The following is a 13,709-nucleotide window of genomic DNA, read 5'->3' as shown; positions in this document are numbered from 1 at the left end:
TGTCTTGACATGCATCTGTCTACTAGAGTCCTTCATTATTTTTACTGTTTTATATTTTACAACTGCTTTCTTTCTTACACAGGTATTTACTTAGGGGTATATTCTGATACTCTTCTCATACAGAATAGCCATGTACTCTACAAAAACAACAAGAAGTCCTTATAGACTAACAGATGGATCTGATGAAGCGGGTCTTTGCCCACAAAAGCTTATGCTCCAAAACATCTGTTAGTCTATAAGGTGCCACAGGACATCTTGTTGTTTTTGAAGATACAAACTAACATGGCTACCTCTCTGATATTTTACTCCACAGTCAATGAGACTACTTGTGGAGTACAGTGTTAGCATGATAAAAGGAACCCCAATTTAGCCCTTTAACTAATCAGTGGGAAATTCCCCTCTTTATGCACAGCCTAAAAAAACAGACTGTTTCCATAGGGGTGTTCCATGGAGGTCTGTGAAGGTGGATTCCTCCTCACTAGGCTACAAAGCAGCTATAGAGACTGTCTGGTAGCTATTTCAATCTCACAGGTACAGTATTCCCTCACTACTAACCTGGCCACATGTCCCCTCCACTTGTAGGGGAGCGGTCAGTGGATACCTTTCCACAGACTCCAAAAGCTTTTTCAGTGCAGTGTGTTGTTAGTAAGCACACAGGTGATGCAAATCCCACCCTGCATTTGTGCAGCAGAATTGCATTAATGTAAGATCTCGGGACTCTCCCAACATAAGATGGGCAACAATATGGCTAAGAGAAAAATTGAGTGTTTTTGAACTTAACCACAAACAGCTCTTCCCCATGAGCTTCGTTTTGTTCCTTGAATAAGATTAGAAAGAAAAAATTAAAACTGTAAAGTTAAGTGGTTATCTTTTATGCATTCTCAGTCCCATATTTTTTCTCTTTTTTTCCTTCCAGTGAATGCACGATGCATGGTATTAAGTGCAAATATGATGAAGATGGTATGTTGACAAAGCATTTTTTCATTTGAACATGAAGTTTTTGGAACAATGTATTTCATATTTCAGGCTATCTAATGATGACATTCTGTTTTGTTTTACAGAATGTTACTGCACATATGATGGAAAGAAATACAAGCATAATGAAGTCATCTACAATACTACAGATGGCATTGGTGGATGTATAACTGCAACTTGTAGTAGCAATGGAACAATTGATAGAAAAATCTACAATTGTTTCACAACCATAACCACAACATTTACATTTTCCACTTCAACACCTATACCCACCACTACAGGTATATTTTAAATTAAAACACGAGCTCACTCTAGTCTTACTTGCTACTGTGTGACATTTATGTAACAAACCAGATACATGCTCAGAACTCTAACAAATGGATCAGAAAATCAAAATGTTGTAAGAACTCTTTTTTATTTGAATTTTGTATTTTCTATATAGTTTCTATCATAAGTAGAAAACAAATTGACACATGAAAATACAATAAATAAAATCCCTGTGCATTCTATTTTGATACTGCATTTGTTCAGATTCCAACAAATTCATTAGAAAACATGCCATGAGTATTTTATAAATTATTGTGGCAACTATTTCTATACCATTGTTGTCAAATGGCGAAAGAGAATAGTTCTACAGTTAGTAACTAAAAAATAATCTGTTCACTCATAGAATCATTCTCTATTTTTCGTTTATTATATTGTAATACAGTAAACTCTTTCATATCTGGCAGCCTCGGGACCAGGAGGTTGCCAGATATTCAAATATTCTGGATAATAGAGAGGTATACCTAGCAATGCTTAATATCTAATGTTGTTTTTCTTTAGTCTTAAGAAACAAACAAAAATGTATGTCAAGCATTTATTGACCAACAGTAGTAAGGTACCCTGTAAACTTTTACTGCATTTGCTGTATTTATTTGTACTTACTTTCACTATGCTGTACTTATAGAAAACATAACTAAAATTTACTTATGGTTAAAATGCCAATTATTTCAGAGTTCCATATCATAGAATGCCAGATATGGAAGAGTTTACTGTATAACTAATTTCTGCTAAAATCCCTATCAATATTACAATACTGGTTGAATCTTTCTAGTCCAGTGCTCTGTCATCTAGCAACATTCGTAGTCTGTTATAATTTTAGTTAGCCAGATGACCACTTATCATGGGTGTGGCCAAGTTTCCCAGGGTCCCATAAAGTTTGTTTGCAGCCACCAGTCCTGTGTTCCATGCTGTTATTTATCTGTCATATACCCCTAAATGCCTTCTAAAAGCCTGGTAATCAGGGGAAACATTAGTAATGCTTCTAGACAATATTGACCTCCCGTGGGCTGGCAAAGTCTCTCATTTGGCACCAGCCAGGTCCCAAGGGTGGCCAAACTAGAGAGGTTCAACCTGCATAGTGAAAATTAAGTTAATATGTAGATTGCGGCTCAGACTGTAATATTGAGGTACCATACTTTTCACCTCTAACTCTCTGAATCAAGCTGGCTAAAGTCGGTAATGTCTGACAGACGTGAGCATGCAAAGGCTTTTTGCACGGCTGGTGACAGACTTTGCTGGGCCCCAGGCAATGTGTGTGTGGTTGGAGGAGCTAAGTTCCAGGCCCTCTGGAAGTTGGGGGCCTGAGGTGAAAGAGTATGACTAGGAACAGCCAACCCTCAGCACTGCCTGGACCAGGCCACGTCTCCCCCAGCCAGTCCTCAGCACTAGGCAGGGTTTTGGTGGCAATTTAAAGGGTCCAGGGCGCTAAGCTCTTTTAAATTAATAAGCCTTGGAGTAGCTGCCCTTTGTCCCCCACTCACCTTCTGCCAGCTGCCCTAGCTGTTTGGTAGCACATGTGAAATCAGTCATTTCTGGAGAATTAAGAATTCTCTCCACCCAAGCAGTGGTCCCTTTCAAACAGAGTTGAAGCACATTAGGGCAGGCTAGAGAAGCTTATACTCCTGATTCAGTCATTCTGTAATTATTTTATGAATCAACAGAGAAGTGCAGGCAACGTCACATATTCATGAGCAATGCGTTTATATAATAAATAAATTAAGGCCTGGTCCAAAGCCCATTGAGCTCAATTGTGTCTTGCCATCATTTCAGTGGGATTTTGATCAGGGTCTTAATATTCATGAGAGGGTGCATAAATATGCAAGAGGCTGCACAAAATGCATAATTATATACAATGACTGTTTTTTCCCTAAATGTGCAAACCATGCATGTATAACATAGGCAACTATTTTTGAAATTCTGGTAATTACTCTTTATTCTAGCACATCACAAGAAATAATGGACATGCCCTTGGGGTACATCTAGGCTATGTGGAAGAGCGACATGGTCAGGGTCAATCTTCCAATTTTTCATGCTTAGCAGAGAGAAGCAAAATCAAACTATCTCGGGTTGGCAGTTGACCCCTATACTTCTCGGTATTTCAAGGAGCAAGGGAAGTCAATTGGAGAGTTTCTCCTGTTTCCTTTCCTCTGTAACAGGCCAGGTAATTCAATTTTAGCTGCACAATCGCCATAGCTAGAATTGTGTATCTGCAGTTGACTCACCTGCCTAGTGTTGACCCAAGCTTTAGAAGATGTAAATCCATGCAAAACACAAATTCATATGTTAAGTGTTATTTTCCCTATTTAATGGATAGTAATTACAATTTAGCTTATTAAATAAATCATAGACTCATAGAATACTAGAGCTGCAAGGGACCTTGCAAGGTCATCGAGTACAGTCCCCTGAATATGAATATATTTTTGAGTTTGGTATAGCAGCTCATGCCCTTAAGCAAGTGCCTAGACAAGCCCCTCTTCCTATAGCTGATAATGACTCTTAGTCAATTTTTAGTCAAAGATAATATTTGTTAAAGCTTCTAAATACACTTCATTTAAAACTGATGGTTGAATACTATTTTTTCTTTCTTTCTTTTTTTAACCACAGTGATGCCCACTATATCAGTCTGTGTTTATGAAGTATGCCAGTGGTCACAGTGGTATGATGTGAGCTATCCACAGCCTGGGATTGAATATGGAGACTTTGAGACATTTGATAATTTAAGAGCCAAAGGGTATACATTTTGCAAGGCTCCAAAGGACATTAAATGTAGAGCCGAGAAATTTCCTAATGCATCATTAAATGAACTAGAGCAAAAAGTGGAATGCAGTACGACAACAGGGCTAACATGTTACAATAAGGATCAGCTTCCACCAATCTGCCTCAATTTCCAGATCAAAATTTTATGCTGTAAATTTGTACCATGTGAACCTATAACTCCTACCACAAAACCTGCTGAAACTACAACACCCCTCACAAAAACAACCACTCTAAAAACTCTGACAACTTTATATTCAACAACTGCAGCACAGTCTACAACAATAGCATCTAAAACAACTACCCTTCCAACAAGCACTATGATCTCCAAAACTGCTTCAACAACTCCAGTCATTGAAACAACTACAGTACCAACTTCAACGCTCAGAACTACAGCTTCATCAACACTTAGCACTGAAACAGCTGCTATCTCTTCAACAGAAACTGTAAATACAACAAAAGCAATCACACCCACAACACCTTGTAAACCAAAATGCAAATGGTCTGAATGGTATGATGTCCATCTTCCAAGTCTAGACAATGAAGGAGATTCTGAAACATACGATGATATTAAAAAAGCAGGGATAGTGATCTGCAACAAACCCGAAAACATTGAATGTAGAGCAGAAAAATACCCAGAAAAATCAATTGATGACATTGGGCAAATTGTCCAGTGTAATGTATCCAATGGACTCGTCTGCCGGAATGCAGATCAGCAAGGTGTACTTCCAGTGTGTTATAACTATCAAATAAAAGTTCTCTGCTGTGATGATTTTAGTAATTGCTCACTTGCAAGCACTACTACAGAAACTCCAACAACTGCAACCACGGATGTTGTTTCAACAGAAACTTCCACACTGATTTCTACAAGTACAGAAACTACAACATCATCAACAGTAGGAACTTCAACCACCACCCCAACAGAAACTACAATGACACAAGTTAAAACAACTCCTTTAACAACCACAGAAACTACAACAGTCACAACTACTCCTTCCAGTGCCACAACCAAACAAACTACAACCATCACAGGAACAACAGAAATTCCTGTAACTGTGACAACACCTTACACTACTACTATAAGCTCAACAGCAGTGAGTGCAACCACTACTCCAACAACAACTGAAACTACCAGTGCTACACATATTACACCTCTTGCAACAACAAAACCTACATCATCAATAACAGTAACAACTACTCCAGAAATAACCACAACACCAGAAATGACAACATCCATCACAATGAGTCCTACATCAACTACAGTTTGTACTAAAGAAGTATGTGAATGGTCACAATGGTATGATCTAAGTTACCCAGGATCTGCTATCAACGATGGGGATTTTGAAACTTTTAAGGACATAAGAGCAAAAGGCTACAAAGTGTGCAAAGCTCCAAAGGCTGTTGAATGCAGAGCACAAAATTACCCTGACACACCAATAAGTGAGTTAGAGCAAAACATAATATGCAACAAAAAAGAAGGTTTAATATGTTATAACAAGAACCAGCTTCCACCGAAGTGCTATAATTATGAGATCAAAATTGAATGTTGCACAAATGTAATTGTCCCATGCTCAACAACAACCACAATCACCACAATAGTAAAAACAACCCCACCCATTTCAAGAACAGTAACAACCACCTCATACACTACAACTACAACACTAACAACCCCAACCAAAACTACACTAACCACAGTCCCGCTCACTACGATTTCAGAAAACACCTCCGCACCCACAGAAATGACCGTAACAACAACCCCGGCCACAACAATGACATTAATAACAACAACTACATCAACAACAAAAAATATTATTACCCAAATACGGACAACCACAAACCCACAAACACAATCTCAAGACAAACATTCTACTACACAAATGAAAACTACAACTAAAGAAACTACAATAAGCACAAAAACACATGAAACAATTCCAGTCAAGACAACTGCATCAATCTACACGACACCTTCAACGACCACAACCGTACCAACTACTGTAACAAAAACAAGCACCAGAGTTACAACTTCTCCTCAAACAACAGTCACAATACCACCAGAAACTACCACTTCCAAAATTACTCCAATTACAGAAACTACAGGACCCACCACTCGCACAAACCCAGTGATTACCACCACTCTTCCTCCCACAGAAAGAACCACAACCTCTCCAATCTCCACAACATCTCCAGCAACCACACCGATATCAACTCCCACTACACAAGTAACTGTGAGCACAAGCACAACAGGTACCACTTCCACAGTGATCTCCACAACACAGTCACTCTCCACGACTCCAGCAACATCCACTTCAACTACAGTGTGTCAGCCAACATGCACGTGGTCCAAATGGTTTGATGTTGATTTTCCCTCTTCTGGACCAAAAGAAGGAGATATCGAAACCTACAACAACATCAGAGCAGCGGGAGAGATAATCTGCGCAAAGCCTGAAAATATTCAGTGTAGGGCAGAGAGCTATCCAGACACCAGCATTGACCACATCGGTCAGGTTGTGCACTGTGATGTCAATTACGGGCTGATCTGCAAAAACGAGGAGCAAGTTGGGAAATTTCAAATGTGTTTAAATTATCAGATACGAGTTCTCTGCTGTCAAGAAAACCCTGACTGCGAAAACACAGCTACAACTCCACCAACAACTACAGTAACAAAAGCAACTACCAGAGTCACAACTTCTCCTCAAACAACAGTCACGATACCACCAGAAACTACCACTTCCAAAACGACTCCAATTACAGAAACTACAGGACCCACCACTCGCACAAGCCCAGTGATTACTACCACTCTTCCTCCCACAGAAAGAACCACAACCTCTCCAATCTCCACAACATCTCCAGCAACCACACCGATATCAACTCCCACTACACAAATAACTGTCAGCACAAGCACAACAGGTACCACATCCACAGTGATCGCCACAACACAGTCACTCTCCACGACTCCAGCAACATCCACTTCAACTACAGTGTGTCAGCCAACATGCACGTGGTCCAAATGGTTTGATGTTGATTTTCCCTCTTCTGGACCAAAAGAAGGAGATATCGAAACCTACAACAACATAAGAGCAGCGGGAGAGATAATCTGTGCAAAGCCTGAAAATATTCAGTGTAGGGCAGAGAGCTATCCAGACACCAGCATTGACCACATCGGTCAAGTTGTGCACTGTGATGTCAATTACGGGCTGATATGCAAAAACGAAGAGCAAGTTGGGAAATTTCAAATGTGTTTAAATTATCAGATACGAGTTCTCTGCTGTCAAGAAAACCCTGACTGCGAAAACACAGCTACAACTCCACCAACAACTACAGTAACAAAAGCAACTACCAGAGTCACAACTTCTCCTCAAACAACAGTCACGATACCACCAGAAACTACCACTTCCAAAACGACTCCAATTACAGAAACTACAGGACCCACCACTCGCACAAGCCCAGTGATTACCACCACTCTTCCACCCACAGAAAGAACCACAACCTCTCCAATCTCCACAACATCTCCAGCAACCACACCGATATCAACTCCCACTACACAAATAACTGTCAGCACAAGCACAACAGGTACCACTTCCACAGTGATCTCCACAACACAGTCACTCTCCACGACTCCAGCAACATCCACTTCAACTACAGTGTGTCAGCCAACATGCACGTGGTCCAAATGGTTTGATGTTGATTTTCCCTCTTCTGGACCAAAAGAAGGAGATATCGAAACCTACAACAACATCAGAGCAGCGGGAGAGATAATCTGCGCAAAGCCTGAAAATATTCAGTGTAGGGCAGAGAGCTATCCAGACACCAGCATTGACCACATCGGTCAAGTTGTGCACTGTGATGTCAATTACGGGCTGATCTGCAAAAACGAGGAGCAAGTTGGGAAATTTCAAATGTGTTTAAATTATCAGATACGAGCTCTCTGCTGTCAAGAAAACCCTAACTGCGAATACACACCTACAACTCCACCAACAACTACAGTAACAAAAGCAACTACCAGAGTCACAACTTCTCCTCAAACAACAGTCACGATACCACCAGAAACTACCACTTCCAAAATTACTCCAATTACAGAAACTACAGGACCCACCACTCGCACAAACCCAGTGATTACCACCACTCTTCCTCCCACAGAAAGAACCACAACCTCTCCAATCTCCACAACATCTCCAGCAACCACACCGATATCAACTCCCACTACACAAGTAACTGTGAGCACAAGCACAACAGGTACCACTTCCACAGTGATCTCCACAACACAGTCACTCTCCACGACTCCAGCAACATCCACTTCAACTACAGTGTGTCAGCCAACATGCACGTGGTCCAAATGGTTTGATGTTGATTTTCCCTCTTCTGGACCAAAAGAAGGAGATATCGAAACCTACAACAACATCAGAGCAGCAGGAGAGATAATCTGCGCAAAGCCTGAAAATATTCAGTGTAGGGCAGAGAGCTATCCAGACACCAGCATTGACCACATCGGTCAGGTTGTGCACTGTGATGTCAATTACGGGCTGATCTGCAAAAACGAGGAGCAAGTTGGGAAATTTCAAATGTGTTTAAATTATCAGATACGAGTTCTCTGCTGTCAAGAAAACCCTGACTGCGAAAACACAGCTACAACTCCACCAACAACTACAGTAACAAAAGCAACTACCAGAGTCACAACTTCTCCTCAAACAACAGTCACGATACCACCAGAAACTACCACTTCCAAAACGACTCCAATTACAGAAACTACAGGACCCACCACTCGCACAAGCCCAGTGATTACTACCACTCTTCCTCCCACAGAAAGAACCACAACCTCTCCAATCTCCACAACATCTCCAGCAACCACACCGATATCAACTCCCACTACACAAATAACTGTCAGCACAAGCACAACAGGTACCACATCCACAGTGATCGCCACAACACAGTCACTCTCCACGACTCCAGCAACATCCACTTCAACTACAGTGTGTCAGCCAACATGCACGTGGTCCAAATGGTTTGATGTTGATTTTCCCTCTTCTGGACCAAAAGAAGGAGATATCGAAACCTACAACAACATAAGAGCAGCGGGAGAGATAATCTGTGCAAAGCCTGAAAATATTCAGTGTAGGGCAGAGAGCTATCCAGACACCAGCATTGACCACATCGGTCAAGTTGTGCACTGTGATGTCAATTACGGGCTGATGTGCAAAAACGAAGAGCAAGTTGGGAAATTTCAAATGTGTTTAAATTATCAGATACGAGTTCTCTGCTGTCAAGAAAACCCTGACTGCGAAAACACAGCTACAACTCCACCAACAACTACAGTAACAAAAGCAACTACCAGAGTCACAACTTCTCCTCAAACAACAGTCACGATACCACCAGAAACTACCACTTCCAAAACGACTCCAATTACAGAAACTACAGGACCCACCACTCGCACAAGCCCAGTGATTACCACCACTCTTCCACCCACAGAAAGAACCACAACCTCTCCAATCTCCACAACATCTCCAGCAACCACACCGATATCAACTCCCACTACACAAATAACTGTCAGCACAAGCACAACAGGTACCACTTCCACAGTGATCTCCACAACACAGTCACTCTCCACGACTCCAGCAACATCCACTTCAACTACAGTGTGTCAGCCAACATGCACGTGGTCCAAATGGTTTGATGTTGATTTTCCCTCTTCTGGACCAAAAGAAGGAGATATCGAAACCTACAACAACATCAGAGCAGCGGGAGAGATAATCTGCGCAAAGCCTGAAAATATTCAGTGTAGGGCAGAGAGCTATCCAGACACCAGCATTGACCACATCGGTCAAGTTGTGCACTGTGATGTCAATTACGGGCTGATCTGCAAAAACGAGGAGCAAGTTGGGAAATTTCAAATGTGTTTAAATTATCAGATACGAGCTCTCTGCTGTCAAGAAAACCCTAACTGCGAATACACAGCTACAACTCCACCAACAACTACATTAACAAAAGCAACTACCAGAGTCACAACTTCTCCTCAAACAACAGTCACGATACCACCAGAAACTACCACTTCCAAAACAACTCCAATTACAGAAACTACAGGACCCACCACTCGCACAAGCCCAGTGATTACCACCACTCTTCCACCCACAGAAAGAACCACAACCTCTCCAATCTCCACAACATCTCCAGCAACCACACCGATATCAACTCCCACTACACAAATAACTGTCAGCACAAGCACAACAGGTACCACTTCCACAGTGATCTCCACAACACAGTCACTCTCCACGACTCCAGCAACATCCACTTCAACTACAGTGTGTCAGCCAACATGCACGTGGTCCAAATGGTTTGATGCTGATTTTCCCTCTTCTGGACCAAAAGAAGGAGATATCGAAACCTACAACAACATCAGAGCAGCGGGAGAGACAATCTGCGCAAAGCCTGAAAATATTCAGTGTAGGGCAGAGAGCTATCCAGACACCAGCATTGACCACATCGGTCAAGTTGTGCACTGTGATTTTAATTATGGGCTGATGTGCAAAAACGAGGAGCAAGTTGGGAAATTTCAAATGTGTTTAAATTATCAGATACGAGTTCTCTGCTGTCAAGAAAACCCTGACTGCGAAAACACAGCTACAACTCCACCAACAACTACAGTAACAAAAGCAACTACCAGAGTCACAACTTCTCCTCAAACAACAGTCACGATACCACCAGAAACTACCACTTCCAAAACGACTCCAATTACAGAAACTACAGGACCCACCACTCGCACAAGCCCAGTGATTACCACCACTCTTCCACCCACAGAAAGAACCACAACCTCTCCAATCTCCACAACATCTCCAGCAACCACACCGATATCAACTCCCACTACACAAATAACTGTCAGCACAAGCACAACAGGTACCACTTCCACAGTGATCTCCACAACACAGTCACTCTCCACGACTCCAGCAACATCCACTTCAACTACAGTGTGTCAGCCAACATGCACGTGGTCCAAATGGTTTGATGTTGATTTTCCCTCTTCTGGACCAAAAGAAGGAGATATCGAAACCTACAACAACATAAGAGCAGCGGGAGAGATAATCTGTGCAAAGCCTGAAAATATTCAGTGTAGGGCAGAGAGCTATCCAGACACCAGCATTGACCACATCGGTCAGGTTGTGCACTGTGATGTCAATTACGGGCTGATGTGCAAAAATGAAGAGCAAGTTGGGAAATTTCAAATGTGTTTAAATTATCAGATACGAGTTCTCTGCTGTCAAGAAAACCCTGACTGCGAAAACACAGCTACAACTCCACCAACAACTACAGTAACAAAAGCAACTACCAGAGTCACAACTTCTCCTCAAACAACAGTCACGATACCACCAGAAACTACCACTTCCAAAACGACTCCAATTACAGAAACTACAGGACCCACCACTCGCACAAGCCCAGTGATTACCACCACTCTTCCACCCACAGAAAGAACCACAACCTCTCCAACCTCCACAACATCTCCAGCAACCACACCGATATCAACTCCCACTACACAAATAACTGTCAGCACAAGCACAACAGGTACCACTTCCACAGTGATCTCCACAACACAGTCACTCTCCACGACTCCAGCAACATCCACTTCAACTACAGTGTGTCAGCCAACATGCACGTGGTCCAAATGGTTTGATGTTGATTTTCCCTCTTCTGGACCAAAAGAAGGAGATATCGAAACCTACAACAACATCAGAGCAGCAGGAGAGATAATCTGCGCAAAGCCTGAAAATATTCAGTGTAGGGCAGAGAGCTATCCAGACACCAGCATTGACCACATCGGTCAAGTTGTGCACTGTGATGTCAATTACGGGCTGATCTGCAAAAACGAGGAGCAAGTTGGGAAATTTCAAATGTGTTTAAATTATCAGATACGAGCTCTCTGCTGTCAAGAAAACCCTAACTGCGAATACACACCTACAACTCCACCAACAACTACATTAACAAAAGCAACTACCAGAGTCACAACTTCTCCTCAAACAACAGTCACGATACCACCAGAAACTACCACTTCCAAAACGACTCCAATTACAGAAACTACAGGACCCACCACTCGCACAAGCCCAGTGATTACCACCACTCTTCCACCCACAGAAAGAACCACAACCTCTCCAATCTCCACAACATCTCCAGCAACCACACCGATATCAACTCCCACTACACAAATAACTGTCAGCACAAGCACAACAGGTACCACTTCCACAGTGATCTCCACAACACAGTCACTCTCCACGACTCCAGCAACATCCACTTCAACTACAGTGTGTCAGCCAACATGCACGTGGTCCAAATGGTTTGATGCTGATTTTCCCTCTTCTGGACCAAAAGAAGGAGATATCGAAACCTACAACAACATCAGAGCAGCGGGAGAGACAATCTGCGCAAAGCCTGAAAATATTCAGTGTAGGGCAGAGAGCTATCCAGACACCAGCATTGACCACATCGGTCAAGTTGTGCACTGTGATGTTAATTATGGGCTGATGTGCAAAAACGAGGAGCAAGTTGGGAAATTTCAAATGTGTTTAAATTATCAGATACGAGTTCTCTGCTGTCAAGAAAACCCTGACTGCGAAAACACAGCTACAACTCCACCAACAACTACAGTAACAAAAGCAACTACCAGAGTCACAACTTCTCCTCAAACAACAGTCACGATACCACCAGAAACTACCACTTCCAAAATGACTCCAATTACAGAAACTACAGGACCCACCACTCGCACAAGCCCAGTGATTACCACCACTCTTCCACCCACAGAAAGAACCACAACCTCTCCAATCTCCACAACATCTCCAGCAACCACACCGATATCAACTCCCACTACACAAATAACTGTCAGCACAAGCACAACAGGTACCACTTCCACAGTGATCTCCACAACACAGTCACTCTCCACGACTCCAGCAACATCCACTTCAACTACAGTGTGTCAGCCAACATGCACGTGGTCCAAATGGTTTGATGTTGATTTTCCTTCTTCTGGACCAAAAGAAGGAGATATCGAAACCTACAACAACATCAGAGCAGCGGGAGAGATAATCTGCGCAAAGCCTGAAAATATTCAGTGTAGGGCAGAGAGCTATCCAGACACCAGCATTGACCACATCGGTCAAGTTGTGCACTGTGATGTGAATTATGGGCTGATGTGCAAAAACGAGGAGCAAGTTGGGAAATTTCAAATGTGTTTAAATTATCAGATACGAGTTCTCTGCTGTCAAGAAAATCCTGACTGCGAGATCACAGCTACAACTCCACCAACAACTACAGTAACAAAAGCAACTACCAGAGTCACAACTTCTCCTCAAACAACAGTCACGATACCACCAGAAACTACCACTTCCAAAACAACTCCAGTTACAGAAACTACAGGACCCACCACTCGCACAAGCCCAGTGATTACCACCACTCTTTCTCCCACAGAAATCACCACAACAGTTTTCACAACATCTGCAGCTACCACACCCTGCTTTTGCCGAATTGATGATCATATCTTTGCAGCTGGTATGTGTTTCCTAATGCATTGAAATATAATTAAAACTGATATATTATGTAATTTTATGCATTTTTTTAAAACACACATTCAAATTTTTTTACATTAGCAATTTACAAAGTCACTTCTACTTAAAGCATTTTTT

General features: G+C 42.1%; 1 protein-coding gene across 1 annotated transcript in view; it reads left to right on the top strand.

Moving 5' to 3' along the window:
• The window catches only part of MUC5AC (mucin 5AC, oligomeric mucus/gel-forming), a 152,976-nt gene that overhangs the window by 116,970 nt on the left and 22,297 nt on the right, over positions 1 to 13,709 (top strand). Inside the window, exons 29-31 of the mRNA XM_074998547.1 lie at positions 917 to 960; positions 1,062 to 1,256; positions 3,904 to 13,575. Of these exons, the coding sequence (XP_074854648.1) occupies positions 917 to 960; positions 1,062 to 1,256; positions 3,904 to 13,575 (9,911 nt within the window). The remainder of the gene's footprint in view (positions 1 to 916; positions 961 to 1,061; positions 1,257 to 3,903; positions 13,576 to 13,709) is intronic.

Source organism: Carettochelys insculpta, chromosome 6, assembly GCF_033958435.1.
Source record: "Carettochelys insculpta isolate YL-2023 chromosome 6, ASM3395843v1, whole genome shotgun sequence".
NCBI lineage: Eukaryota > Metazoa > Chordata > Testudines > Carettochelyidae > Carettochelys > Carettochelys insculpta.
This window is presented reverse-complemented; position numbering and strand designations above follow the sequence as displayed.